Raw genomic sequence first — 27,765 nt, forward strand, 5'->3', positions numbered from 1 at the left:
TCTAAAGAGGCTACTGCGGCGTGGAGTAGCCGGAGCTGAGGCTACACGGCGCGGCTACTCCACACACCAGTAGCCTCTTTGATCCTCCTACCAGAAATCTTCGGGGCGCAGCTACAAGGAGCTGCATGGCCTCGTCCGCGAAGTGTCCTGTTCTGCGCATGCGCTGACGGCAGGCTTAGTGGACGAGGGTGCACATCTCCTCGTAGCTTCGCAACGAAGATTTCTGGTAGGAGCTACTGGGGTGTGGAGTATCCGTGTCGTGCAGCCTCAGCTCCGGCTACTCCACACCCCAGTAGCCCCCTTTAGAAAATCTGCATATTAGAGAATTAAAAGTTATTAAAATATTGCAGGACGTGAGGATTAGCCCTTAAATAGGCTATCCTCATGTCCTATAGATGCATCTACCAACCGATCTACCTTTATAGGTAGATCCGTGGTGGTAGGTTTCCTTTAAGTTTATCATTTACCTGCATTCTGTCCACTGACATGGATTGGACAAACCTCCAAAATAATTTTACCCAGAGGGAAGACCATCATTGGCTTTTTATATGGCGCAAACACTTGATTATCACCCAAGTTCTTGGACTGGTGACATTGCTCCTACACGTATTTTGTATGTCAGCCATTGGCAGACCATGGGTATTTTTTGTAAAACATTCCCTCATTTGGCAGAAAATATTGAGTTTACTGCTTTAGCCCTAAAATCTCCAATACTTATTGTACTGAAAATGTTGTCCAAGGTTGTTCATCCCACATATCCATGGTCTCTCATATACTCTTGGTCTCTGCTTCCCAATCCCCCTTGACACAGATGAATTGCCCAAAAATTTCAAAAATTATGATCCACTTCAGCCACTGATTCTTAAGTGTTGAGAGGGATCAGGGAGTAACGAAACGGGAGAAGCCGGGAATCATTGAGGTGATTATTTTGGGTTTCCTCTTACAGTAGATGTTGGGTTATGAAGGATTGGGCAGCTGGATTTCAATATGCCTCATCCTCATGGTCCCAAGCCAAAAATATACAACTAGAAGAGGGTGGTCAGTGGCTTCCTCAAGTTCCAGTGGAGGAACCAATGAAGGACTTATAAGTTTAGACATCTGTGAAATATGGAAAGTATATTCGCTGTGTTGTCCCATGGCAAGGCTGGGACTCCAAGGATCATTGGCAACTATGATTCTGGGACTTTGGGTTCCAACACATATATACCCCACTTATTTAACAATGTTTAGCAGGCTCCGACATTGCAGAGCCCTCCAATACTAGTCATGTGCCGCGACAAACTCATCATTGCGATGATGAATTCTGGGTTAAGACTGTTGGGTTCTAGACTGTGCACCCCAATGCAAGGCACCAGCTGAGTTTTTTGGCGTGTGGTCTGTTTTCTGCCCAACCAAGCCCCCTTTTCCAGAGACCCCGCCCCCTTCTTAAAGCCACACCCCTTTGTCGGATAAGTCATACAAGGGAAAAATATGGTCTGGTAGCCTTTATAAATGTGTCAGAAGGTGTGTTTTTTGCGCGGATTACACCACTAATAAAGTGGCTTCATGACTTCTTCCCTATGTCTTGTTGGTTCCTCATGCAGTCACCAAACCGGACCCCAGCCCATGCCTCACCAGTCCGCTCCTTAATTACACTGTCCAAAAATATATACAGACAGGCCCCCGGTTATGTACAAGATAGGTTCTGTAGGTTTGTTCTTAAGTTGAATTTGTATGTAAGTCGGAACTGTATACTTTATAATTGTAACCCCAGACAGAAATTTTTTGGTCTCTGTAACAATTGTATTTTAAAAATGTTGGGTTATCATAATAACCAGGATTAACACTAAATCTTCATTACAGACGCCTGTGATAACTGTTATAGCTGCTTATTGTAGCCTAGAGCTAAAGTACAGTAATTACCAATATCCAGAGGTCCGTTTGGAACTAGGGGTCGTCTGTAAGTCGGGTGTTCTTAAGTAGGGGACTGCCTGTACCTTCTTATTCCCTGGCTGTCTTTATAGGGGAACTACATCTCTCTTCGCCCTGATCCACCAAGATTTTTCCAATTTACGACCCACTTTCACTCCGAATTCTCATTTCTTTTCCCCTCTTTTTTTATTATTTTTCCAAAATCCACCCCCTCAACATGTATTCACATACCAAAATAATCCCCCTCCCACCCTACACCTCCTGAGAATATCATATAAATATAACCCCAATTAAAAATAGCCTCTCTTTATGACTGATCTCATACATCCCCCATTTATATAACCTCTGAGCGGGGTTGTTTTTTTTTAAAGAATTTTTCATCCCACTTCATCGGTGCGTGCGTCCGCAACAGCTCCGCCTCACATGCTGATGCATATTGAACCCGATTTAGTTCCAGCGGCTGACGCAATGCCGAAATACAAATCAAAAAATAGAAAGTGTGAGGGGATGGGAAATAATACAAGGCTGTTTTTTTTTTTTTTTTTCCGCTCTCTCGCTCTCGACCCCTCCTCATACATCAGCGCGGCTCGGGATATAGAAAGTAGTATGTATCGCGGGAAATGTGAGCGCCGAGCCAACAATACAATCAGGCCCCGCGTGTTACCATGGCGACGGCAGAATTAATGTACAATGGATCAGACAGGGTTCAGAGCCGACACACGGAGCTTATGTGTGAACCGAAATCATGTCTATTAAAGCATTTCTGCCTTTTATATAGTATATATTGTACGGCGTAATGCGCTCTGTAAAGAAACAGGCGGGCGGCCGTCAGGGTATAAATGGGGGGCAATAGGCATCATTACGGGGTTTGCAGACAAAGCCCTGGTAAAATAACACATCTTAGAGTCACATTATCCTTTAATAGCCGAATATAGAAATGTGCTGAGGTAGCGGCAGCCATTGACAGCTACTCTGAGGTAAAAAGTATGTGAACCCTTATCTATTTCTTCCAAAAACAGTGCCACGTCTGTCTACAGGTTATAGCTAATCTTATTCACTGTGTACTAGCTGAGGTGCAATACCGGACATGGCCTGTGGACAGGAGTGGCGCTGTTTTTGAAAGGAATCAGCTAATCCTGGACATCCATTTATACATATTTTACTATGTTGATGCTTCTGAGGTAAAAGTGCCCAAACAATCAAAAATTAATGCACCAATAGCCCCATTTCGGATTTATAATTTTCACCTTATCTGTCCCTCTCAGGTGATTGGTCATGGGGGATCATGTGACCGCATTCATTTTCTATTTGGAGTAAAGCTATGGATTAATTGCCCCACAGACATGAATTTACTTCGGGCCCAGATATCAAATCCACCCCTGTTGCTATGTTCTCCACCATAACTTCATCCACAGCCACTTTGCAGGATGCTAAACACATAATAAGACCTCTGTAAAGATGGTTTCTGACTGTATAAAACACAACTGCGGGTCTTTTTTTTAATAAAAAGCAGCCAAGTGTGAATGTGCCCCTAGTCAAATTTATGAAACTGTCTTGGTATCCATAGGAACCAATCACAGCACAGCTTCCATTTTGTATTCTGCTTTTTCAAAGTGAAAGCTGGTCTGCGATTGGTTGCCTTGGGAAATAAAGACTTTATGCCTTTAGAAAGTTTTCTTATCTTTGTGACTAAACATCTTGACCAGGGCAAAGCAGCTTGATACGGAAGTGTCACATATGTTTAAATTGTACATACGTTTGTATGAAACTAGTATGACATTTCAAGAAGAGCGCCTCTCTTGCACATTGGCCATGCCTGGTATTGCAGGTATTGGCCTGATGAACATCAAAGGCACTGAACTCCTATACCACACTCAGCCACAAGGGTGGCGCTGCATTTAGCAGAAAGCGCCTATAATTTTCTAATTTCTCTAAACCTCTTTAATGAATATGTATCCATGTAAAACTATCCGTGGATAATATCACACCTTTTATCAGCTGTGACTATGGGGGCAGGGCCATGGTGAACGTGATTATATGGCGAATGTGATATAGTTGTGAGGAGCAAAAGATCACAGTGACTTTAGAAGGTAAACCACCTTGTCATAAGAGCTTACTATCTAAATGGATCCATTTTAAATACGTAGATCCACAACCTTTTAGGGTTATGAATATACGTTAAAAAAAGGGAAAAAGTATAAAGGGAAAAAATAGTACATGACTGCTTCCTTCTAAAAACAGCACCACCACTGACACCAGGTTGTGTGTGGTATTGCAGTTGATCCTTACTTTCGGTCACATACATACAGCACTCATGTACATCCTCATTTCCAGTCACATACATATGAGTCCTCATTACATACAAGCACGAGGGTCCTAGTCTGTCATCTTAAAGGGGTTGTCCAGCAACATCAAGCTTTGATGTGGATAGGGGATAATGTGCTGATCTTGAGAATGGGGTCCCATTGTAGCCCAAATGAACAAAGCCCCAGCATGCTGTTCTATTCATCTCTGTGGCACTGATGGAGATCATGGCTACTTCTGTCAGTGCCGCAGATAGTGAATAGGGTACATTATGGGGGTTACAACAGTCCCCCATTGTTGTGAAATGTAGGCGCCCCACCACCAGCAAGTTATCCCCTATGACATGGATTTGGGAAAACTTGATGTGACTGAACAACCCCTTTAACTACCCATATTTGTCTGGAGACTAAAAAACATGGCTGCTTTCTTCTAAAAGCAGCTTCTCTCAGTTCTATACAGCTAAGCTGCAATACCAGTACATACCATGAGGAAGGGTAGCACTGTTTTGGGAACGAAGCAGCCCCTTTAAGATATTCGTCTGACAACTATCTCTTATGTATGTACAATTTATCCCCTGAGAACAACAATTTGCCCTCATGTTCCCTAATATCTGTCATCGGGGGAGAGTCGTGAAGCCCGATACACATTGGATGGTCAGGTGTATCCACCGAAATTGCGAGATATTGAGGATTTTGATGGATTGTGTATGAGAGCGCCGTCGTAAAGGAAAATGTATGTAACTAATATGCAAATATTCGGGAAAGGCTACTGGGGTGTGGAGTAGCCTCTCCAGACGGTGGAGGCAAAGGCTCTGTAGCCTCTGTTGTCCCACCTCCTCCCACGTTTTTTGGCGTGCTCCCTCACACTGACACCTTCTTCGACATTTGCGCATGCGTAGCAGCCCGTATTATTGCAGGTAGTGGCACTGAGCTTGCGCAAAGGTTGAAGAAGACGCAAGTGTGAATACGGCTTTTGTGCCCCGAGGACACAGAAGGAGGTTGGACAGCAGAGGCTTTGCAGAGGTGGAGTAGCCCTTGCTCACGCTCCCTGGAGAGGCTACTCCACGCCCCAGTAGCCTCTGCGGAAAAATTTGCATATTAGTCGCATAAAGTGTAGATCAGGTTAGGAAGTGTTTAAGAATTAGGGAAATATAGTTTAGGGCTTAGGATGTAAGGAGGAACCTACCATCGGATCTACCACAATAGGTGGTGCTTAAAGGAAATCTACCACCAGGATGAAGGATAGTAAACCAAGTACACTGACATACTGATATGTGCGTCTTCTGGCAGGTTCTGCTATTCTTTTAGCTTCTTAGGACTTTATTTTTACAATAAAAAGGTTTCACAAATTATGCAAATGAGCCTCAGGGACTCCAGACTCCATAGATGTCAATGGAGCTTGGAGCCCTGAAGGCTCACCTGCATAATTTTTTTTTAAATTTTTCTTAAAAACAAAGGCATACACAGCTACAAGATGCGCAGCTTCTGCCAGAGGGGGTGTTCACCAGTATGTCAGTGTGCTTGGTTTACAATCCTTCATCCTGGTGGTAGATGCCTTTTAAGGTGGTGCTCTCATCAATCCATCAAAATCCTCTACATCCGGCAATTTCGGTGGATGCACCCGACCATCTAATGTGAATGGGTCTTCACGACTTTCCCCCTGATGACAGATATTAGGGAAGATGAGGGCGAGTTGAAATTCGGTTGCTCTATCCTAATATACTCAGGAGACGATTCATAGATACATGAGAGATCGTTGTCAGATGAACATCTTAAACGGTTGTCGGCTTCATTCTGGAAACAGCGCCACACCTGACTGTGGTGTGTACTGGTATTGCAGTTTAGCTGTACAGGCAGTCCCTGGGTTACGTACAAGATCGGTTCTGTAGGTTTGTACTTAAGTTGAATTTGTATGTAAGTCGGAACTGTATATTTTATAATTGTAACCCCAGCCAAAAATTTTTTGCTGACAAGTGGATTTTATAAATGTTGGATTGTCATACAAATCAGGATTAACAATAAAGCTTCATTGCAGATATTGTTACAGCTGATTATTATTTCCTAGGGCTAAAGTATTGTAAATTACCAACATCCAGATGTCCATTTGTAACTAGGGGTCGTCTGTAAGTCGGGTGTTCTTAAGTAGGGGACCGCTTAAATTAATAGAGTGTATTAGTAGGTAGTTTTCTTTAAGCGTTTTTGGGGAAAAAAATCCTATTTTTCCAATCTCTTCCTCCTCCTAGGAAGCGCGACTTTCCAACTGTATTCATCCATTGGTCGCGCAATGGACAAGAACCAGAACTGACCCCCATCCCAAGTATCCAGAATATAATCATTACTTTCCCAATCTGTACAAATTCCTAAAAATCGAATTAAAAAAATGAATTCTGGTTCCGAAAATTCCAATCCTCAGTTGATACATTTCCTCCTAGGTCTCTCTGCAAGGGATGTGCATCCAAGGAGTTAATGAGCAGCCCAGAGCCGGGAATCTGCATGCGCCATACGCGGCTGAGCCTGGGTTGGCGGACGCAGCGCCCCGCGCTCTGGATAGTGCTGCAGTCTTATGCCTCAGTGTATTTTAATGGAATATCTACTTCTGCTCTATGGGAAAGGAGCTAAAAATAGCCTCCGTGGGTCTCTCAGGGCTGTTCATTCTGTGACAGTGACTTGCAGGCACCAGATCGTATGCAGCCTTCAACAAGGGGGGGTGGGGGGGGACATAGGATTATTCGCACTCACACATCCATACATTGGATTTTTCTCTGAAGCAATACCTATATTTTATCCATCAATAATTTTTTTTTGAATTTTTTATTATTTTTTTTTTTACAAATTAAAAATAGAAGGATTTTTTTCCCCCCACTCCTCCTCTCTCTATTCTCCTACAGAGGGAAGTCGAAATCTTTCTCCTTTCCAGACATGAATTTACAGTGGGAATATACAGGGATCCTTCAAGCCGGAGGAGATGGTGTATGGGGCCAAGCTGTGTTCCTTGCGAGCTTTGATCTAGCAGGGAGAGAAGCTTACCAGGTGAGCCACTAACCCTATGTAACCATCCATGTGTGTTTGTAGGGATGCATGCCAACAGCGTCCCTGGCACAGATGCCGGGACTGGTATCGAGGAGGGGGCACTGCTTACTATTGTCATCCGCTTCTATTACATTCCATCAGTCTTATTTTATACAATAACCTTGAATTCTTCTCTTCTATATCTTATGTCTATGTGATTTTTTTTTTTTCAAAATTATTCAGCACCGGTTACACAATTATTTCTCTTTTTTTTATTTTTTTTTGGGGGGGGGGGGTGTAATTTGTTACATTTCATATTTTAATACTAACCCCCCCCCCCCCCATCAATTAGAGACTATCAGGAGGGGAAGATGGGTGAGACGCAAATATGGAATCATAGAATATGGGGGGTGGGGGGGAGGCTGAAAAAAAAAAACGTGGCGCCACCCTGTTTATTTTTAGACACATGAAAAGGCGTTTCGGAAAATCGCTCAAAATGGGTTAATCCGAAAAAGGCCACGAAAACCTGATTGCAATGCATTCAGGCAACCAGGTCGCTCTCTCTCTCTCGCAAACTCGCTCAAGTGTTTTTAAGGAAGTGTCGCAAAATTAGGTGATTTAAAAAAAAAAAAACATTTTATAATAAAATCATTTTTATTGATTACATTTTTTTGGGGGGTAAAATAATTTTGGGGAAAAAGTTAGAAAATATGTATGTATATCATCAAATTTATATAATATATATATATATATATTTATATGTTCAAATAAAAAAACAGCAATAGCAAAAAATGATAACAATATTTTATTTATTTTTATTATAATTGATTTAAAAAATTTGTAAAAAAAAATCGAAATCGTTATACAGTACCATAGCAGCGTGATTCTTCAAATCTGAATAACGAGAAATTAACGTGTCACCGGGGAGACGGACAGGCCTCGTTTGGATGCATAATTACCCATATACACTAATTAAACTCCAGCAGCCCACCCCTTGTGTTTATTTGCTAAGATCTCTGCAGCATATTGCAGAGTAAAGGAAGAACTGACAATTCCGGAATGTTACTAAAAATATCACCTCCCCAGGAACAAAAAATATTTTCTAACCTCTCCCTGGGATTCGAGGCGCAGATGGTCCTAATTTTCAATTACTCCTGGTAATAAATAATAATAATAATGTAATAAAGCTAATTGATAATACTGGATTTGTAGCGGCCACTCGTCCGCTTTTCCCGGGCCTGCATGTGCAGGAAAGCAGAACCCGGGATTTGCATAAGACGGTGGTATAAAGAGTGATTTGAATTGGTAATATGATGGCGTTCGAGTGGTTACACTCCTGTTCTTTGTAAGCGATAGCGATATCAAAACACCCCCTTGCACAGTGAGCGGCGGCTCTTCTGTAGCCTGACGCCGCTCACATTCATCTGCTGGGGGCTTTGAACTCCAGAAAATATATATATATATAGAAGAGAGAAGAAGGGGAATCAGATGATGTGTAATCAGAAGCGATCATTTACCGTAGACCATAATGGGATCTGATTGGCTCTGATTGCAGGAGCAAGGTGACTAGCAGAGAGTCTGGGGTGTCGATGGGTGACACTATCTAACATGTACTACATAGCAATTCTATCATGAGAAATCATAACTTGTACCATAGAGGTCACCATGGTCTTAATAATTGTCCAATGGTGTAGTAATAGGGGTTAGATTTATACTTTGGTATCTAAAATGGACCAATGGTGTCACCAAAGGGGACAGTGCTGCTGTATTGGTTATATAGTAATTGGGAGACCTTGTTACAGAGTTAGGACCCCCCCCCCCGCCCCCCGTTTATCATGGGGCTTTGATCTCTGTTGTCGGCATCATCACAAACTTACACCGTATTGACCACCATTGTCTTGGCCACCATTCGTTGCGTCTTTTTGTCCACCATTGTGTCTTGTATCTTTCCAGTCGGGGAGTAATAGGGATCAAAACGGACCAATGGTGTCACCAAAGAGGACAGTGCTGCTGTATAGGTTATATAGTAATTGGGAGACCTTGTTACAGAGTTAGGACCCCTTAGCTTATCATGGGCCTTTGATCTCTGTCGGCAATAATGGCACAGGAACATCTGAAATATTTGCCCCCAGGGTTTCTACCAAAGAGTCTGGGCTGTCCAGGGTTGACTTGATATCTATGTAACATGTACTAGATAGTGATTCCATCATCACAAACTTACACCGTATTGACCACCATTGTCTTGGCCACCATTCATTGCGTCTTTTTGTCCACCATTGTGTCTTGTATCTTTCCAGTCGGGGAGTAATAGGGGTCAAAATGGACCAATGGTGTCACCAAAGGGCAAAGTGCTGCTGCATAGCTTATATAGTAATTGGGAGACCTTGTTACAGAGTTAGGACCCCTTAGCTTATCATGGGGCTTTGATCTCTGTTGGCAATAATGGCACAGGAACATCTGAAATATTTGCCCCCAAGGTTTCTACCCAAGAGCCTGGGCTGTCGAGGGTTGACATGATACCTATGCAACAAGTACTAGATAGCGATTCCATCATCACAAACTTACACCATATTGACCACCATTGTCTTGGCCACCATTCGCTGTGTCTATTTGTCCACCATTTTGTCTTGTATCTGTTCAGTTGGGGAGTAATGGGGTCAAAGTTGTAATAGGGGTAAGATTTATACTTTGGTATCTAAAGTGGACCAATGGTGTCACCAAAGAGGACAGTGCTGCTGTATTGGTTATATAGTAGTTGGGGGACTCTTTTACAGAATTTGGGCTTCCATCTATAATGTGTCGTTGAGCCCTGTCGGCCAACATGGCCCAGGGGCATATATAATATTTGCAACCAAGGTTTCTGGGTCTGGGCTGTCAAAGGATGACCTATAAGATGTGTACTATACAGTATAGCGATTTCATCATTGAAAATCCTTTGCTCATAACTAATACCATAGAGGCCACCATGGTCTTTATTATCTGTCCAATGGTGGAGTATTTGGAGGTCAAATTTAGACTTTGGTATCTAAAATGTACCAATTGTTCCACCAAAAAAATCATTTATGATGTATAGTTTATATAGTAGTTGGGTGACCCTGTTACAGAGTTAGGGCCTACAACTATCAAGTGCCATTGAGCCCTTTAACTATCATGGCCCAGGAGCATCTGCAATATTTGGCCCCGAGAGTCTGGACTGTTGAAGGATGACGCTATAAAGAATGATTCTCTCATCAGTCATACTTTGGTGATAACCTATACCATAGAGGCCACCAGAGGCCATCTTAATTGTAGTATATCAGCTCACCATCACGTTGGATGCATTATATGGTGCCTGGAATTCAGCTGAGACTCCAACAGGTATGGAACATAGTGAAAAAGGATAGATCCAGTACTCCAGATATGGTACAAATCTTCACTTTTTATTTCTTAAAACACTTTACATCCACAAGTGTGAAAACATTGCACAATAGATCTGGAGTGCTGGGTCCACCTTGGTCCACCTTGGTCTTTAGTATCTGTCCAATGTTGGAGAAATGGTGGACTTTGATGTCTTACGTGGTCCAGTGGTGCTGGCAGAGGGGTCAGTAATACTGTATAGGTTATAAAGTAGTTGGAAGGCCCGTTTACAAGTTAAAGCCACCGCCATATGCCTTTGAGCGCTGTCGGCTATCATGGCCCAGGAGCAGCTGTAATATTAGCTCACAAGGTTTCTATCAAAGAACCTGGGCTGTCGAAGGATGACGTTATACCTATTAAGAATGTACTATAGGGCAAATCCATCATCACAGATCCTTTGGTGATATCTTATACCGTAGAGGCCACCATGGTATCCACCATAGTATTTGTCCAATGGTGGAGTAATAGGGGTCCAATTTGGACTTTGGTATCTAAAATGGGGCAATGGTGCCACCATATCCACTATATAGTGGAGATCCAGCTATAGAGTTAGGGACCCGCTTAACATGTGCTTTAAACCTTGCAGGAATAATGGCCCAGGAACATCTGTAATATTTGCCCCCCAAAGAGTCAGGGCTCTCAAAGGATGCTAAATGGACCAATAGTGCCACCAGGAGACTGTTACAGTGTTAGGGCCACCACCTATCATGTGCCTTTGGGCCCTTTTGAGCATCAAAACCCAGGAGCATCTGCAATATCTGCCCCAATTATAGTTACACTTCTTTCCGATACTTACATAACAGAGACCTACTGCTATTTCTATAATTGTATGTGTGTCTTCTATACATCCTTGAAAACCATGCGACTATATAGGCCTACAGCAGTCTAGGAGTAGCATACCCTAGATCTATACACCATCAATAGATGATACCTGTATTTGCCTGTAGATGATATGATTTGCTAGCTAACAGGACCCTTCATATAAACATATATAGTGTCCAACATGACATGAATAATCCTGGTCTTCATTTTACCATCCTCCAATGGAAGGACCGCATGGTGGTCAAAGTAGCGCAGTAGGCGTTGACTCCAACCAGTCTACTCCTAAAACTTTTGTCTTGAGTGGTCTCCTTGGTTTTTACCCTTTAGTGCCTGAATGGGGTCTTGATTTCACTACAAGGAGATCACCAGGGCCACGTCTTGAAGTGATTCTGGAATTGATGACAGCTTACCCAGGCAAATTGAGAAACTCTGATGCAATAAAGATGCAACTAGTCGAGCTACAGTCCAAGGTGAGGACATGTGCGCTGTTTAAGGTATAAATTTAGCAAGGTCAAACAAGGGTACACAGGAGACAGCCAACACCATTGCATGGCTAGCAAGGTAGTAATTGAGATTGCTCAGGCACCTTCAGGTTGGTACCTGAAGTCATCAGGTACTTAGGTTTCTCCTGGTGTAACATAAAGTCTGTATTGGTGGTCCAATTAGAGTAGGGAGTAGGACAGGCATGGTTGCAGGCAGGGAAAGCTGCCGTGTATCAAGAGCTGTAAGTAACCGGATGGCCGTGAACCCTGGTTGAAACGAGAGTCCAGTGTTAGGTCAAGGTGGTCCACATACCATGTTAGTCCAAAAAGTTCTAAAAGGTCTAAAGAACAAAGGTCTTACTGTGTGAAGCACTCCTATACAGGGGGTGGGTTCAGGACCTAGTCTTAGATCATTATTAAGTTGGCCATATTCTTCAGACCCCAGAGTTTGGCTCACAGCTATTACTACCAACCCCCGAGCATAGATGTGTTTTCCATGGGTAGAGGGAGCAAGGCTGACACTGCTTCTCTTTGACATCTGCCATGGAAGGAGAGTTGGGAGGCCGTTATACACACAACATGGCCTGCCAAAATCTGTGGCTTCGGCCAAGTTTAAGGAGAAGAAAGCTAATTTCTACATATAATTAGGCACGTCTGAGCCATGGTGTCTGAAGAAGCAAATATGGCATCAACAGATTGTATCGGTCCTCCCAGGATCAATAGAAGATGTTGCATGGATTTACATATATTCAGCCAAGCTTCTCTGGTCATTGATCTTGTGTAATTTATTGAAATAATCTCTCGAGGCTCAATATAGTGCAGACTATTGCTTCTTCTATGCTGTCACGGTGACATGTTGTTTGGACTGGTGCTATGGAAGATCTTAAGTAACAGCGTAGATTTCACCACAAGATGATATTTTTAATAGAAGCCTCACAGAACCTGAAGGGGTGATCTGTGGTAACCCAAATTAGTTCTGGGTTAGTAAATGGAGCAACCCAAAGGTCAAGCTACTGTCCCAAGTATTAGTTGAAGCTATGAAGACCTTATCAAGTATAGGTGCAGGATGCCCGGTACGCATTGCAATCGATAAATCGAATTTCAATGAGTTGCTTGTTTTGCTTTGTTTTTGCCGTAGTGGCACTGTAGAAAAAAATTTGTAGCGCTACTTAGCTTTTAGGTATCATGTTGACTACCGATGATGAGTCACAATTAGTAGGATGATGATAAATTGGGATCTGGTGGTGGTGAACCATCTGAAGTCCATACACGAAGGAGTAGATCAAATAGACAAGGAGAATCAATGGCAAAAATGTCTCCTCCAAACAATCATTGGTCATATATCCCATCTTAATTTTAAAGAGGGTTACCTATCTTCAACCCCTTTGGCTGCCTAAAACTAAGTATCACATCCAGAACACTTATCTACAATGGAAGACTGTTGGGTCCTGCTTGTCAAGTTGAAGTCCATCGAATAATGTCCCAGCTCTTAGTCTGCCCTTGATCTTTCCGTGCCACCTTAAAGGTGGCCATACACTTTTTATGAGCTGCCTCCAAACAGATATTTGCCCTTATTTTGGCCAAGCATGAATGTGAAGGAGAGCGTCGAAAGCCTGTGTAGCGGGTATGTTGATACTCACTGTTCCCTACTTCTTTTCCCGAATGAACACTTAATACATTGTCCGGTTTGACCAACAGCAATGCATATGGCCACTTTTACCTTGTTGCGTTGAAAAGCAGATGGTGTAAACATGCAATATCAGCTCCATGAAGACAAAGCTCTGAAGTCCATACACCAAGGGGTAGATCAAATAGACATGGAGAGACAATGGCAAAAATGTCTCCTCCAAAATTAAGATGGGCCATATATACCATCTTAATTTTGAAGATTGTTACCTATCTTGAAGCCCTTTGGTTGCCTCAAACTAAGTACCACATCCAGAACACTTATCTACAATGGAAGACTGTTGGGTCCTTCTTGTCAAGTTGAAGTCCATCGAATAATGTCCCAGCTCTTAGTCTGCCCTTGATCTTTCTGTGCCACCTAAAAGGTGGTCATATACTTTTTATGAGTGGCCTCCAAACAGATATTTATCCTGACACCCATCCTTAGTCGGGCCAAGCAAAAATGTGAGGGAGAGGGTCGAAAGCCTGTGTAGCGGGTATGTTGATACTCACTGTGCCCTACTCCTTTTCCCGACTGAACAGAAGGTAACACTTAATACATTGTCCGGATTGGCCAACGGCAATGCATATGGCCACTTTTACCTTGTTGTGTTGACAAGCAGATGGTGTAAACATGCAATATCAGCTCCATGAAGACACAGCTCTGAAGTCCATACACCAAGGGGTAGATCAAATAGACATGGAGAGACAATGGCAAAAATGTCTCCTCCAAAATTAAGATGGGCCATATATACCATCTTAATTTTGAAGATGGTTACCTATCTTGAAGCCCTTTGGTTGCCTAAAACTAAGTACCACATCCAGAACACTTATCTACAATGGAAGACTGTTGGGTCCTTCTTGTCAAGTTGAAGTCCATCGAATAATGCCCCAGATCTTAGTCTGCCCTTGATCTTTCCACTAAACAGCTCTATATCCTGACCCTCATCCTTAGTCGGGCCAAGCAAGAATGTGAAGGTGAGGGTCGAAAGCCTGTGTATTGGGTACGTTGAAACTCACTATGCCCTACTCCTTTTCCCGAATGAACAGAAGATCAACACTTAATACATTGTCCGGTTTGGCCAACAGCAATGCATATGGCCACTTTTACCTTGTAGCGTTGACAAGCAGATGGTGTACAGGTGCAGTATCAGCTCCATGAAGACACAGCTTGGGAATATTGCTGAAGTTTTCTGCGCCGTGCACAGCCCTGGCTGCTTATTATCATTAATCTTCAGTTTTTGGAACAGATCCTATGGTTACATCATATCAGTTATAGAGACACGAGAATCCAAACAACTCGTGACTCTGGTAGCTGGCGCTCGAAATGTGTGAATCTTATAACATAAGGCTTGAAAATCTCTGGGTTCTGTTTAAAAGAAAGAAAATTCTGAGGCAGAGTTATCACTTGAGCACAAGGGGTCCCCATCACCAGTATCTTAGTTTTCTTGAGCAAAAGCTAACCGTTTCTCCCATTACAACCATCGCATCACTTTTTGTGCTGGTTCATGGTTGTGTTGACTATGAACACCCAAACCAAAGGTTTGGAACTCAGCTTTAATACCAGCCTTGGTAGTTGTTTTGGGACTCAAGGTGAATAGCAACCCCCAGTCTTGACTGTGGACTCCCAAAGAAGTCCCGAACCCCCATAACTTACCATATGATACCACATATGTCAGTGGCAAGTTCCCCTAAATAACATAGAATTTACTTCTTTTTTTTTTAACTTGGAACCCTTCAAACCTTGATCGGTCACACAATATGGACAATAAAGACCACATATACTTAGTCTTGGCACCTTAGACCTTAGTCTTGGCTTAGACACATTGGGCCAGATTTACTTACCTGTCCTGTCGCGATCCCGCGGTGCCTTGTCCGACGAGGATTCGGGTCTGCCGCGATTCACTAAGGTTGTGCGTTGAGTTCCTGCATCCGTCGCTTCCCTGCTGAGGTCCGCCGGAGTTCACCTTCTTCTTCCCGGTGCTTGTGAGTGCTGATCTTGCGACACATTTCCTTTTTTTAAATTCCGCGGTTTGTCCGAATCCGTCGGGTTTTCCGCCGTCCACGCCCCCCAATTTCTGTTGCATGCATGCTGGCGCCGATTATTTGCATAAGTTACTAGTTAACTCAGTAGATTTGTGATGGGTGGACTAAGACATTTGGGAGAGAACCAACATAGATGACAAACTCCTCCAATTATTTTCCCTGCTAAGAGGCATCCTTAGGCTCCTTTCACACTACGTATAGCAATATATATATAGCAATGCACAGTCGTAAACACGAGGAAAGATAGAGCATACTCTATCTTGTCCCGGTATGTGGTACGGTGCCACAGATGTGTGGCACCGTACCACCGACAGACGTCATAGCTGTCTTTTGGGACGTAAATCTAAAGCCGCCTTACTTTGTTTCTCCTCAAACATGTTAATCTTGGAGTCATCAAAAAATATTGTCAGGATAATCCCATAGTTGAGTTATGTACGGTATGTTTCCAGCCTTCCATCATCTCAACAAGTAGATGACTCTCGGAGCACAACCAATGGATGTAATTCAATGTTAGTCTCCCAGTACTTCCTGTTCTGTAAGACAATTGTAAACTAAAATGAAACATGCAAATTCCCTGATGGATTTCACCAATCAATTATACTGACTCTATTCAATTATGAGAACTGGCCTTATCTTCTCCGGAGAGAGCGAAATCGCTTTACGGATCTGCCTGGGCAAGCTTATCGCATCTCTCATGGGCTCTGCCAATTTGTCCATTCCAGTGCCCCTGTATTATCTTCCATTAGTGCGCTATATGAACATAGCTAGATGTAGATTTCCATAGTAATTATGTATTGTGGGCCTCTGTTTATAGTGAGAGGCTTTATGTTCTGGATGTATGAACATTTTATTTCCCCCATTTGAAAAAAACTAAAAAACTGTACTAATCTGAGTGAAGGAACAACTGTAAGTAGACCTTCAGATCATTGGGAGACATGTGGCTTGTAAACAAATCGAAGAGTGCCAACACCCAACCAGCTAACCCATAAGTGCCTTTTGGTACAGTACCAGCTATGGAATGGTTTTGAGGCTCCATATTTTCTTAGTCCATCCTTAAAGAAAATAGGATCAGGCTTCAGGGTTTCATCCCATGAGCCCAACTTGAAACGGGATGAGTGATCATTGGAAGCACAAAAGGTTACTATCCATCAGTGGGTTCCAAAAATAATATTGGTAGCATGGTAGCAATTGAGATTTCTCGTATGCAAAGACCAAAACCCCCCTACACATGTGGGCAGGGTTGGACTACCTCGGTATCATCCGGTAGACCTAGGTTCTAACACAATAATGGGAGCCAGAAGTCCAGCTGAAGACATAATTTGGAGGCTTTGAAAGGGTTGGTCACTTTTCAATTAATCTCTTCCATTAGACATTCGAGAGCTTCATCCCTCTAACTGTTCTCACCATGCAGCCATCTGCATATATAAACGGCTTCCTCTCTCTTACTGATCTACGTTGTCATAACTCTCTTGCTAGAGCTCCTCCTATTCAGCAGAGCTCAGACATGTAAATAAAGAATCACAGAGAGTCTGCACAAAAGTAAGTAGCAGTACTGCTGAATCACTTGATGAACATTCAGCACAAGGCAGTAAAGGCACATGGGCAACTTATGTTAAAGAGTGGCCAAACCTTTTAGTTTCTGTTTCTTAGGGAATTGATGAAATAATTTTATCTGATGGGTTCAATATGGAATGTGGAATTCTCATGTAGAGGTGCCTATGTTATCCATTGCAACATATATGATGTGGGAATGGAGAAAAGTGGGAACTGGGAACATTAGAAAGATACCAACTTGTAGGTATAGGATATGAAAATCATCCAAGGTAAGGGTCAATTCACATGGTGCAGAATCTACCTCCAATTCATGTACATGGGAAGATGCCTGCTCTATCCATATGCCCTATTTTCCGCTAAAAATATAGGACATGCAGTAGAAAGTCCACGTCGTAAAGGTGGCTATGCAGATATTCATGTGAATATACTCTAAGGATGTTTAATGACTATTCCACTTGGCTTGAAATTTCTTTAGATTTGGTGCAAAATGTACATTTTTTGTAATCTGGTTAACATAAACTACATAATATCACAAAACAATTAAAAATATATATTTTTTCCCAATTTTTTCACTTTATTTTTCCTCTCTTTCCAGGAAAAATACCTGCCTGCGGAATGTGTAGTTTCACAACAGAATAGCGCTCCTTTCTCCGCTTAGCAGATACCCCCCATCTGTTCCGGGACCACGTTACCAATGAGAGACTCAACCATGATGCATACAGAGGGCAGTGCCTTACTAAAGGCGGTGTGGCAGGGGAAATTTAGACTGACGCGCCTTTTACTGGAGGGCGGTGCCTACATCAATGAGGGCAATTCCCAGGGTGAAACCCCTTTGATGGCTGCCTGCTTAGCCAAATATGATGACCCCCAAAATAAGTCCCGAATGGTGAAATACCTTCTGGAAAACGGGGCTGACCCCAACATGCCGGACAAGATGGGTAAAACGGCTCTGATGCACGCTTGCAGCAACTTAAGCGGAGCAAGTGTGGTCTCGGTTCTGCTTGAACATGGTTCAGACCCCAGTATGAAAGACTACTCAGGCACATCTGCTCTTATGTATGCTCTCAATAAAGGTGACCGAGAAACCTTAAGGGTCCTCCTGGATGCCTGCAAAGCTCGAGGCAAAGAGGTAATCATCATAACCACAGACACTTCTCCATCCGGGACCAAAAAGACAAAACAGTATCTCAACTCTCCCCCTTCACCAGGCGTCGATGATAAGCAATCTCCATCAGTATGTATGTCTCCCTCCGACATTGACTTGAAGACCACCTTATCCCCTGCAAGTGAGAAAGAAGAAGCCCGGGATGTATTCAACTTTAATATGGGTACCAGGCTGACGTGTCCTACATCCAGTAAACTAGAAATTAAAACCTCCGACCACATCCCTACTAAAGGGAGGATGGTGAACAAAAAGCAACTAAAGAGGCTGAACTCTGAACCTTGGGGTTTGGTGGCCCCTTCAGTCTTGGCCGCGTCTCATCTTACAGTACCCGGGAAACCTTCTGTCCAAGAATCCGAAGAAAATATCATTACGGAAATAAATAACCTGTCCATTAACAAGAGACCTTTGCTGTCGAGACGCCACAGCATCGAGGGTCAGGATTCATCGTGCTTCAAAACCGGTGAGCAGTCATCTGAGGAAGACCCCTCAGGCCCGGACTCTTCATGGGCTGATAAGGTCCATCTAAGTCACTTACATCAGCCACTATCAAGACGCAACACAGCACCTGAGGCTCAGGAAACATCTACTGCTACGTTGGCTCCAAACATTGGGGCTAATCTCCGAGGTGTTCCTCATCATAAACTGACACGTATGGACCACTATGAATCCGATTCCCACCTATGTCCTGATTCTATTCCAGGTTCTCCAGATTCCGGACGTGTGTCTCTAGAACGGAGAAAATACAATGCTTCTCCTCTAACGCTCTTCACCAGTTCTTCTCGAGAATCATTAGAGAGCATTCCCAGTGCCGTCTCCCCTATGTCTGTCCGTCGTAGGACCCCCGGTCTCCTGGAAAGGAGAGGATCTGGGACTCTTCTTCTAGATCATATATCTCATACCCGACCAGGCTTCTTACCACCGCTCAACGTCAACCTCAACCCTCCAATTCCAGACATCAGATCTAACGGTAAAGCTCCGTCACCGGTTCATGGAAGTCAGAAGACGCTGATCCCGGTGGCCCCAACGTCTCCGAAACACTTTGACGCCAAAGCCAAGAAGAAACTCATAAGGAGACATTCTATGCAAACCGAACAGATCAAACAACTCGCCAGTTTCCAGAATCTTTTCACTCAAACCGAGTCTGATAATTGAAGATCACGGAAAACCAACGACATGAAACGACATCCGAAAAACCTTCTCACACCTCACCGGATCCTACAAAATCTTCAAGAAGGAGGAACAGGAAGTGGCTTCTTCACCATCACTTTTTTTTTTCTTGACCGATTTTTTTTTTTTTCTCGCGAGCTTTACAAAGTTTTTTCATACACATGAGTGAATCTCGGAAAATGTAGCATTCGGAAATTTAACCATCTAGAGCGTCCGTTAAATAAAAATTGAAAAAAAAAATACAACATTCATATTCTATTGGATCAGCAAATAATTTGACTTGGTGTTAACGAAAACCTGCAAAAAAAAAAATAAAAAATGAAGAACTCAAACTTTACCCTATCAGTGACTTTTGGGTGGAGAGGTTCGAGGAAGGTGGTCAGCGTCGTCGGAACAATGTAAAATGATTAGTGTATGTTTTATATAAATTATATGTAAATAATTGCAGCATAAAATGATCACGTGACTAATAATAACGAATATATTTCCAGGGTTCTAAACAGGGTCAGTCAGGATGTTCGCGAACGCGTTGACTAGATGGTGCTCTACCTTATACCCAAACCTTATCTCCTAGCGCCATCTCCTGGCAAAGTAGCTGGTTTTATTATATTTTTAATTTTTTTTTTTTTTTATGTCATACAGTTAGACATTTTGTATCTCGTCAGCAAAGTTTAGGAGGTTTGTTCGTCGGAGCACTTACCCGAAAAAAAAAATTGTCTTCATAAAAATACTGATGACTGAATGTATACTAGAGGAATTTTTTTCTATAAATTCCACACAAAAAAAGAGCTTTAGACTGGTTAAACACTCCCGGTAAAGCACACATGGAGTAGATATAAAAAAAAAAATGAATTACCATATATACTCGAGTATAAGCCTAGTTTTTCAGCACAAAAAATGTGCTGAAAACCCCATACTCGGCTTATACTCGAGTAAAAAAAATATAGGTTTTACCAGGTTTTTGTGGTAAAATTAGGGGCCTCGGCTTATACTTGGGTCGGCTTATACTCGAGTATATACAGTAGTTTTAAAAAAAATTCTATATGAATGTGACGAAGGTAAATTTTATTTTGAAGAAAACTGGAAATACAGGCGGTCCCCTACTTAAGAACACATGACTTACGACATACGACCCCTAGTTACAAACGGACCTCTGGATTTTGGTAATTTACTGTACTTTAGTCCTAGGCTACAATAAATAATAATGGTGCCTGTAATTAAGATTTATTGTTACTCCTGGTTCTTATGACCACCCAACATTTTTAAAATCCAATCCAAAAATTTTTTGACTGGGGTTACAATAATAAAGTATATGGTTCCGACTTACATACAAACTCAACTTAAGAACAAACTTACAGAACCTATCTTGTATGTAACCCGGGAACTGCCTGTATTTTCAAAGTACAAGGGAATCAACGCCCCCTAGTGGATGTTATGGGATCCTACAGCACTTTGCCCTGTCTATTCATGTATAAATAGAAATCTATAAATATATCTATATAGTTATATCTAGGACGATAGAGATTAGGGACACACAGATGTTGGTCGTGCAAGCACATATTTATGTATACATACGCGCACACATATACGCACTCAACTATTTCGAAGCAATGATATCTAATCTATTGGTTCTGTACGGCATATCTATCCATAGGGGATTTCAGGCCTGATTGCGGTGCCCATTGCGGTACCCAACGAATTGAAATTAATGTAGATATTATTGGTTAGAAGTTTCACTCTTTCTTTTGCTATGATCATTGCATGCTGATACTAGGATAAACAATAAAAATATATATCTATTAATGGGGGGCGGGGTCAAGTTATATGGGGGGCGGGGTCAAGATAAATAAAATAATAACAATGATTGTGTATAGAATAACAATGCAATAATTATGGTGTAGCTTAGATACATGGGGAGTTTTCTCTAACTGCCGAGCTACTAATCTTTTGGGGGCCACACAAGGGGGTCCGTTATTTTATTTTTGTGCCTTATGAATATTTTACCAAACAGTCTGAAGCTATGGCTTTGGTCCCCTTCCCCCCAATTGCTAAATTTTTCTTCAGAATGCCGGCTCATCGCAGCCGTCTCACTTTTTTTTTTCAGAATGCCGGCTCATCACAGCCGGCTCATGATATTTTTTTTAGTCATCCTTTTATTGGATTACGAAGCTGTCGGAAGGGAGTCGAATTAATGTCACGCTTGTCTCATGTCCGTCGTGCACTAAATTACCCTGACATCCTAATGGCTCTGAAGATGACTTATCAGATGGCATCATTATATACACCCCCCATCATGGGGGCTAATAATTTAATGCTCAAATTGGATCTTCAGCCACGGTTATATATTGGTTATATGTCAAGATCAAGATATATGTTTTTTAGGGTCTGGGGTCTACTGCAATTATTACTATGGATAACTAAATCTATCCAGTAAGGGGGGGGAGGGTTATAATCAGAAACCATCTCCAATAACCTAGCAGTGACCAAAACAGGCATATAAGACTAGCAAATATGAGCAAATATGATCATATGATCAAAAACAGCGCCCCCATTACCTGTAGGCTGTGGCCGGTATTGCAGTCATTCATTTATCATAGAAAAGATAGTGAGATTGGATTGGAAGGAAACAGAGTCCCAGACAGATCGGAGGAGTGTATAGCAGAGGTTGTAAATTACACATATAACGTATCAGGAGACATGCTACACACAAGGGACTATGACGTTTGGGACGGTGAGTGTCGGGATTAGTAGGTCTTCATTTCATGAGTAATCAAGCACATCGCAACTCAGGACCAGCGCAGTATAAGGAATGTCATGTGCAGGCGCTTGCAGGTATCCATACGCCTTGAATACTTTGTAGGGCCACCTTCAGATTTGCACATCTAGAGGCTGGAGATTCCCCCATTCTGCTTTGTACTTCTAGATGCTGATGCTGTTTGTTCTGCAGGCAGCATGTTATAGAGCAGGAGGAGCTGAGCAGATTGTATATATCATCAAATCTGCAGGCAGCATGTTATAGAGCAGGAGGAGCTGAGCAGATTGTACATAGTGTCCTATCTGCAGGCAGCATGTTATAGAGCAGGAGGAGCTGAGCAGATTGTACATAGTGTCCTATCTGCAGCCAGCATGTTATAGAGCAGGAGAAGCTGAGCAGATTGTACATAGTGTCCTATAAGCAGGCAGCATGTTATAGAGCAGGAGGAGCTGAGCAGATTGTATATATCATCAAATCTGCAGGCAGCATGTTATAGAGCAGGAGGAGCTGAGCAGATTGTACATAGTGTCCTATCTGCAGGCAGCATGGTATAGAGCAGGAGGAGCTGAGCAGATTGTACATAGTGTCCTATCTACAGGCATCATGTTATAGAGCAGGAGGAGCTGAGCAGATTGTACATAGTGTCCTATCTACAGGCATCATGTTATAGAGCAGGAGGAGCTGAGCAGATTGTACATAGTGTCCTATCTGCAGCCAGCATGTTATAGAGCAGGAGAAGCTGAGCAGATTGTACATAGTGTCCTATCTGCTGGCAACATATTATGGAGCAGGGGGAGCTGAGCAGATTGTACATAGTGTCCTATCTGCAGCCAGCATGTTATAGAGCAAGAAGAGCTGAGCAGATTGTACAGTGTCCTATCTGCAGGCAGCATGTTATAGAGCAGGAGGAGCTGAGCAGATTGTACATAGTGTCCTATCTGCAGGAAGCATGTTATAGAGCAGGAGGGTCTGAGCAGATTGTACATAGTGTCCTATCACAGACAGCATGTTATAGAGCAGTAGGAGAAGAGCGGATTGTACATAGTGTCCTATGTGCAGGTAGCATGTTATAGAGCAGGAGGAGCTCAGCAGATTTTACAAAGTGTCCTGTCTGCAGGCAACATATTATAGAGCAAAAAGAGCTGAGCAGATTGTACATAGTGTAGTGTCTGCAGGCTGCATGTTATAGAGCAGGAGGAGCTGAGCAGATTGTACATAGTGTCCTATCTGCAGGCAGCATGTTATAGAGCAGGAGGAGCTGAGCAGATTGTACATAGTGTCCTATCTGCAGGCAGCATGTTATAGAGCAGGAGGAGCTGAGTAGATTGTACACAGTGTCCTATCTGCAGGCAGCATGTTATAGAGCAGGAGGAGCTGAGCAGATTGTACATAGTGTCCTATCTGCAGGCAGCATGTTATAGAGCAGGAGGAGCTGAGTAGATTGTACACAGTGTCCTATCTGCAGGCAGCATGTTATAGAGCAGCAGGAGCTGAGCAGATTATACGTAGTGTCCTATCTGCAGGCAGCATGTTATAGAGCAGGAGGAGCTGAGTAGATTGTACATAGTGTCCTATCTGCACGCAGCATGTTATAGAGCAGGAGGAGCTGAGCAGATTGTACATAGTGTCCTATCTGCACGCAGCATGTTATAGAGCAGGAGGAGCTGAGCAGATTGTACATAGTGTCCTATCTGCAGGCAGCATGCTATAGAGCAGGAGGAGCTGAGCAGATTGTACAGAGTGTCCTATCTGCAGGCAGCATGTTATAGAGCAGCAGGAGCTGAGCAGATTATACGTAGTGTCCTATCTGCAGGCAGCATGTTATAGAGCAGGAGGAGCTGAGGTGACGGTGCTGCAAATGCAGGAAAGGATTTGTACAATCAGAGATATAACTACAGTACGTGTGCATTCACATTGTGCAACTAAACAGCTTCAGAGAGATTTACACTGGGTGCAATTGTACCAAACCCTCCCCTGTAGGAAGTATTAGGTCTTATTCCATTCTCATCTTCCTCCATCTCGTTACACGGTCACCGGGTCTGACTGGTCCTTCTCAGACTGAATGGAGCCCGGTGACCCCTATATCCCCTATAGATCCCTGTCCTCTTGATGCCGTAAAAATCTATTTATAAATCTCAGGTGATATGAAGAGTCTGCGCGGTGCGTGTATGTGCGGCAGTGTATGTACAGACAGGTATGTGTCTATATTCTGTGTGTAGGTAGGTACAGTATATACTGTGTGTGACATAGACAACTAAGCCCTAGGACTTACAGATGCATTTATGTCTTGTGTGCACCAGGTGGCGCCGTCGCCTCATGTTTCCAGTATAGACACTAATAGTAGTGGGGGGAAGGGGGGACGGGACGGGATATTTCAGGTTTGGGGGATATAAAGATGAAATCCCTCGCTGTCTAGGATTATATTTGCTGACTATGTAGAATATGGAGTTGTAAAATAAAGGAAGAATTAAATACTTGTACAGAGTGCACCTCTTATATGCAGAGCGTCTCTTTACTGTGCATTATATACAGTGATGTCACAGTACAGGGATAATACACACAGTGATGTCACAGTACAGAGATAATATACACAGTGATGTCACAGTACAGGGATAATACACACTGTGATGTCACAGTACAGAGATAATACACACAGTGATGTCACAGTACAGGGATAATACACACAGTGATGTCACAGTACAGGGATAATACACACAGTGATGTCACAGTACAGGGATAATACACAGTGATGTCACAGTACTGATATAATACACACAGTGATGTCACAGTACAGGGATAATACACACAGTGATGTCACAGTACAGAGATAATACACACAGTGATGTCACAGTACATGGATAATACACACAGTGATGTCACAGTACTGATATAATACACACAGTGATGTCACAGTACAGGGATAATACACGCAGTGATGTCACAGTACAGGGATAATACACACAGTGATGTCTCAGTACAGAGATAATACACACAGTGATGTCACAGTACTGATATAATACACACAGTGATGTCACAGTACAGGGATAATACACGCAGTGATGTCACAGTACAGGGATAATACACACAGTGATGTCACAGTACAGAGATAATACACACAGTGATGTCACAGTACATGGATAATACACACAGTGATGTCACAGTACATGGATAATACACACAGTGATGTCACAGTACAGAGATAATACACACAGTGATGTCACCGTACAGGGATAATACACACAGTGATGTCACAGTACAGGGATAATACACACAATGATGTCACAGTACAGCGATAATACACACAGTGATGTCACAGCGCAGGGATAATACACACAGTGATGTCACAGTACAGGGATAATACACACAGTGATGTCACAGTACAGGGATAATACACACAGTGATGTCACAGGGCAGGCATAATACACAGTGATGTCACATTATAAGGATAATACACACAGTGATGTCACAGTACAGGGATAATACACACAGTGATGTAACAGTACAGAAATAATACACATAGTGATGTCACAGTACAGAGATAATACACACAGTGATGTCACAGTGCAGGGATGATATACACAGTGATGTCACAGTACAGAGATAATACACATTGTGATGTCACAGTACAGGGATAATACACACAGTGATGTCACAGTACAGGGATAATACACACAGAGATGTCACAGTACAGGGATAATACACACAGTGATGTCACAGCACAGGGAGAATACACACAGTGATGTAACAGTACAGAAATAATACACATAGTGATGTCACAGTACAGAGATAATACACACAGCGATGTCACAGTACAGGGATAATACACACAGTGATGTCACAGTACAGAGATAATACACACAGTGATGACACAGCGCAGGGATAATACACACAATGATGTCACAGTACAGGGATAATACACACAATGATGTCACAGTACAGGGATAATACACACAGTGATGTCACAGTACAGAGATAATACACACAGTCATGTCACAGTACATGGATAATACACACAGTGATGTCACAGTTCAGAGATAATACACACAGTGATGTCACAGTACAGGGATAATACACACAGTGATGTCACAGTACAGAGATAATACACACAGTGATGTCACAGTACAGGGATAATACACAAAGTGATGTCACAGTACAGAGAATACACACAGTGATGTCACAGTACAGAGATAATACACACAGTGATGTCACAGTACAGAGATAATACACACAGTGATGTCACAGTACAGGGATAATACACACAGTGATGTCACAGTACAGAGAATACACACAGTGATGTCACAGTACAGATAATACACACAGTGATGTCACAGTACAGGGATAATACACACAGTGATGTCACAGTACAGGGATAATACACACAGTGATGTCACAGTACAGGATAATACACACAGTGATGTCACAGTACAGAGATAATACACACAGTGATGTCACAGTGCAGGGATGATATACACAGTGATGTCACAGTACAGAGATAATACACATTGTGATGTCACAGTACAGGGATAATACACACAGTGATGTCACAGTACAGAGATAATACACACAGTGATGTCACAGTACAGGGATAATACACACAGTGATGTCACAGCACAGGGAGAATACACACAGTGATGTAACAGTACAGAAATAATACACATAGTGATGTCACAGTACAGAGATAATACACACAGCGATTTCACAGTACAGGGATAATACACACAGTGATGTCACAGTACAGAGATAATACACACAGTGATGTCACAGTAAATGGATAATACACACAGTGATGTCACAGTACATGGATAATACACACAGTGATGGCACAGTACAGGGATAATACACACAGTGATGTCACAGTACAGGGATAATACACACAGTGATGTCACAGTACAGAGATAATACACACAGTGATGTCAAAGTACAGAGATAATACATACAGTGATGTCACAGTACAGGGATAATACACACAATGATGTCACAGTACAGGGATAATACACACAGTGATGTCACAGTACAGAGATAATACACACAGTGATGTCACAGTACAGAGATAATACACACAATGATGTCACAGTACAGCGATAATACACACAATGATGTCACAGTACAGGGATAATACACACAGTGATGTCACAGTACAGAGATAATACACACAGTGATGTCACAGTACATGGATAATACACACAGTGATGTCACAGTACAGGGATAATACACACAGTGATGTCACAGTACAGGGATAATACACACAGTGATGTCACAGTACAGGGATAATACACATAGTGATGTCACAGTACAGAGATAATACACACAGCGATGTCACAGTACAGGGATAATACACACAGCGATGTCACAGTACAGAGATAATACACACAGTGATGTCACAGTACAGGGATAATACACACAGTGATGTCACAGTACAGGGATAATACACACAGTGATGTCACAGTACAGGGATAATACACACAGTGATGTCACAGTACAGGGATAATA

General features: G+C 42.5%; 1 protein-coding gene across 4 annotated transcripts in view; it reads left to right on the plus strand.

Moving 5' to 3' along the window:
• Positions 1 to 19,884, plus strand: part of ANKRD34A (ankyrin repeat domain 34A) — a 42,268-nt gene extending 22,384 nt beyond the window's left edge. Inside the window, exons 3-4 of one of the 4 annotated variants that reach the window (XM_072114975.1) lie at positions 7,103 to 7,244; positions 17,784 to 19,884. In XM_072114975.1, the coding sequence (XP_071971076.1) occupies positions 17,883 to 19,505 (1,623 nt within the window). In that variant the 5' untranslated portion in view covers positions 7,103 to 7,244; positions 17,784 to 17,882 and the 3' untranslated portion in view covers positions 19,506 to 19,884. Of the gene's footprint in view, positions 1 to 6,907; positions 7,245 to 11,771; positions 11,912 to 17,783 lie in introns of those variants that run through there. The other 3 variants (XM_072114974.1, XM_072114977.1, XM_072114976.1) reach the window with 3 other exon arrangements.
• Positions 19,885 to 27,765: the final 7,881 nt, after the last annotated feature.

This window comes from Engystomops pustulosus, chromosome 7, assembly GCF_040894005.1.
Source record: "Engystomops pustulosus chromosome 7, aEngPut4.maternal, whole genome shotgun sequence".
NCBI classification, from domain to species: Eukaryota; Metazoa; Chordata; class Amphibia; order Anura; family Leptodactylidae; genus Engystomops; species Engystomops pustulosus.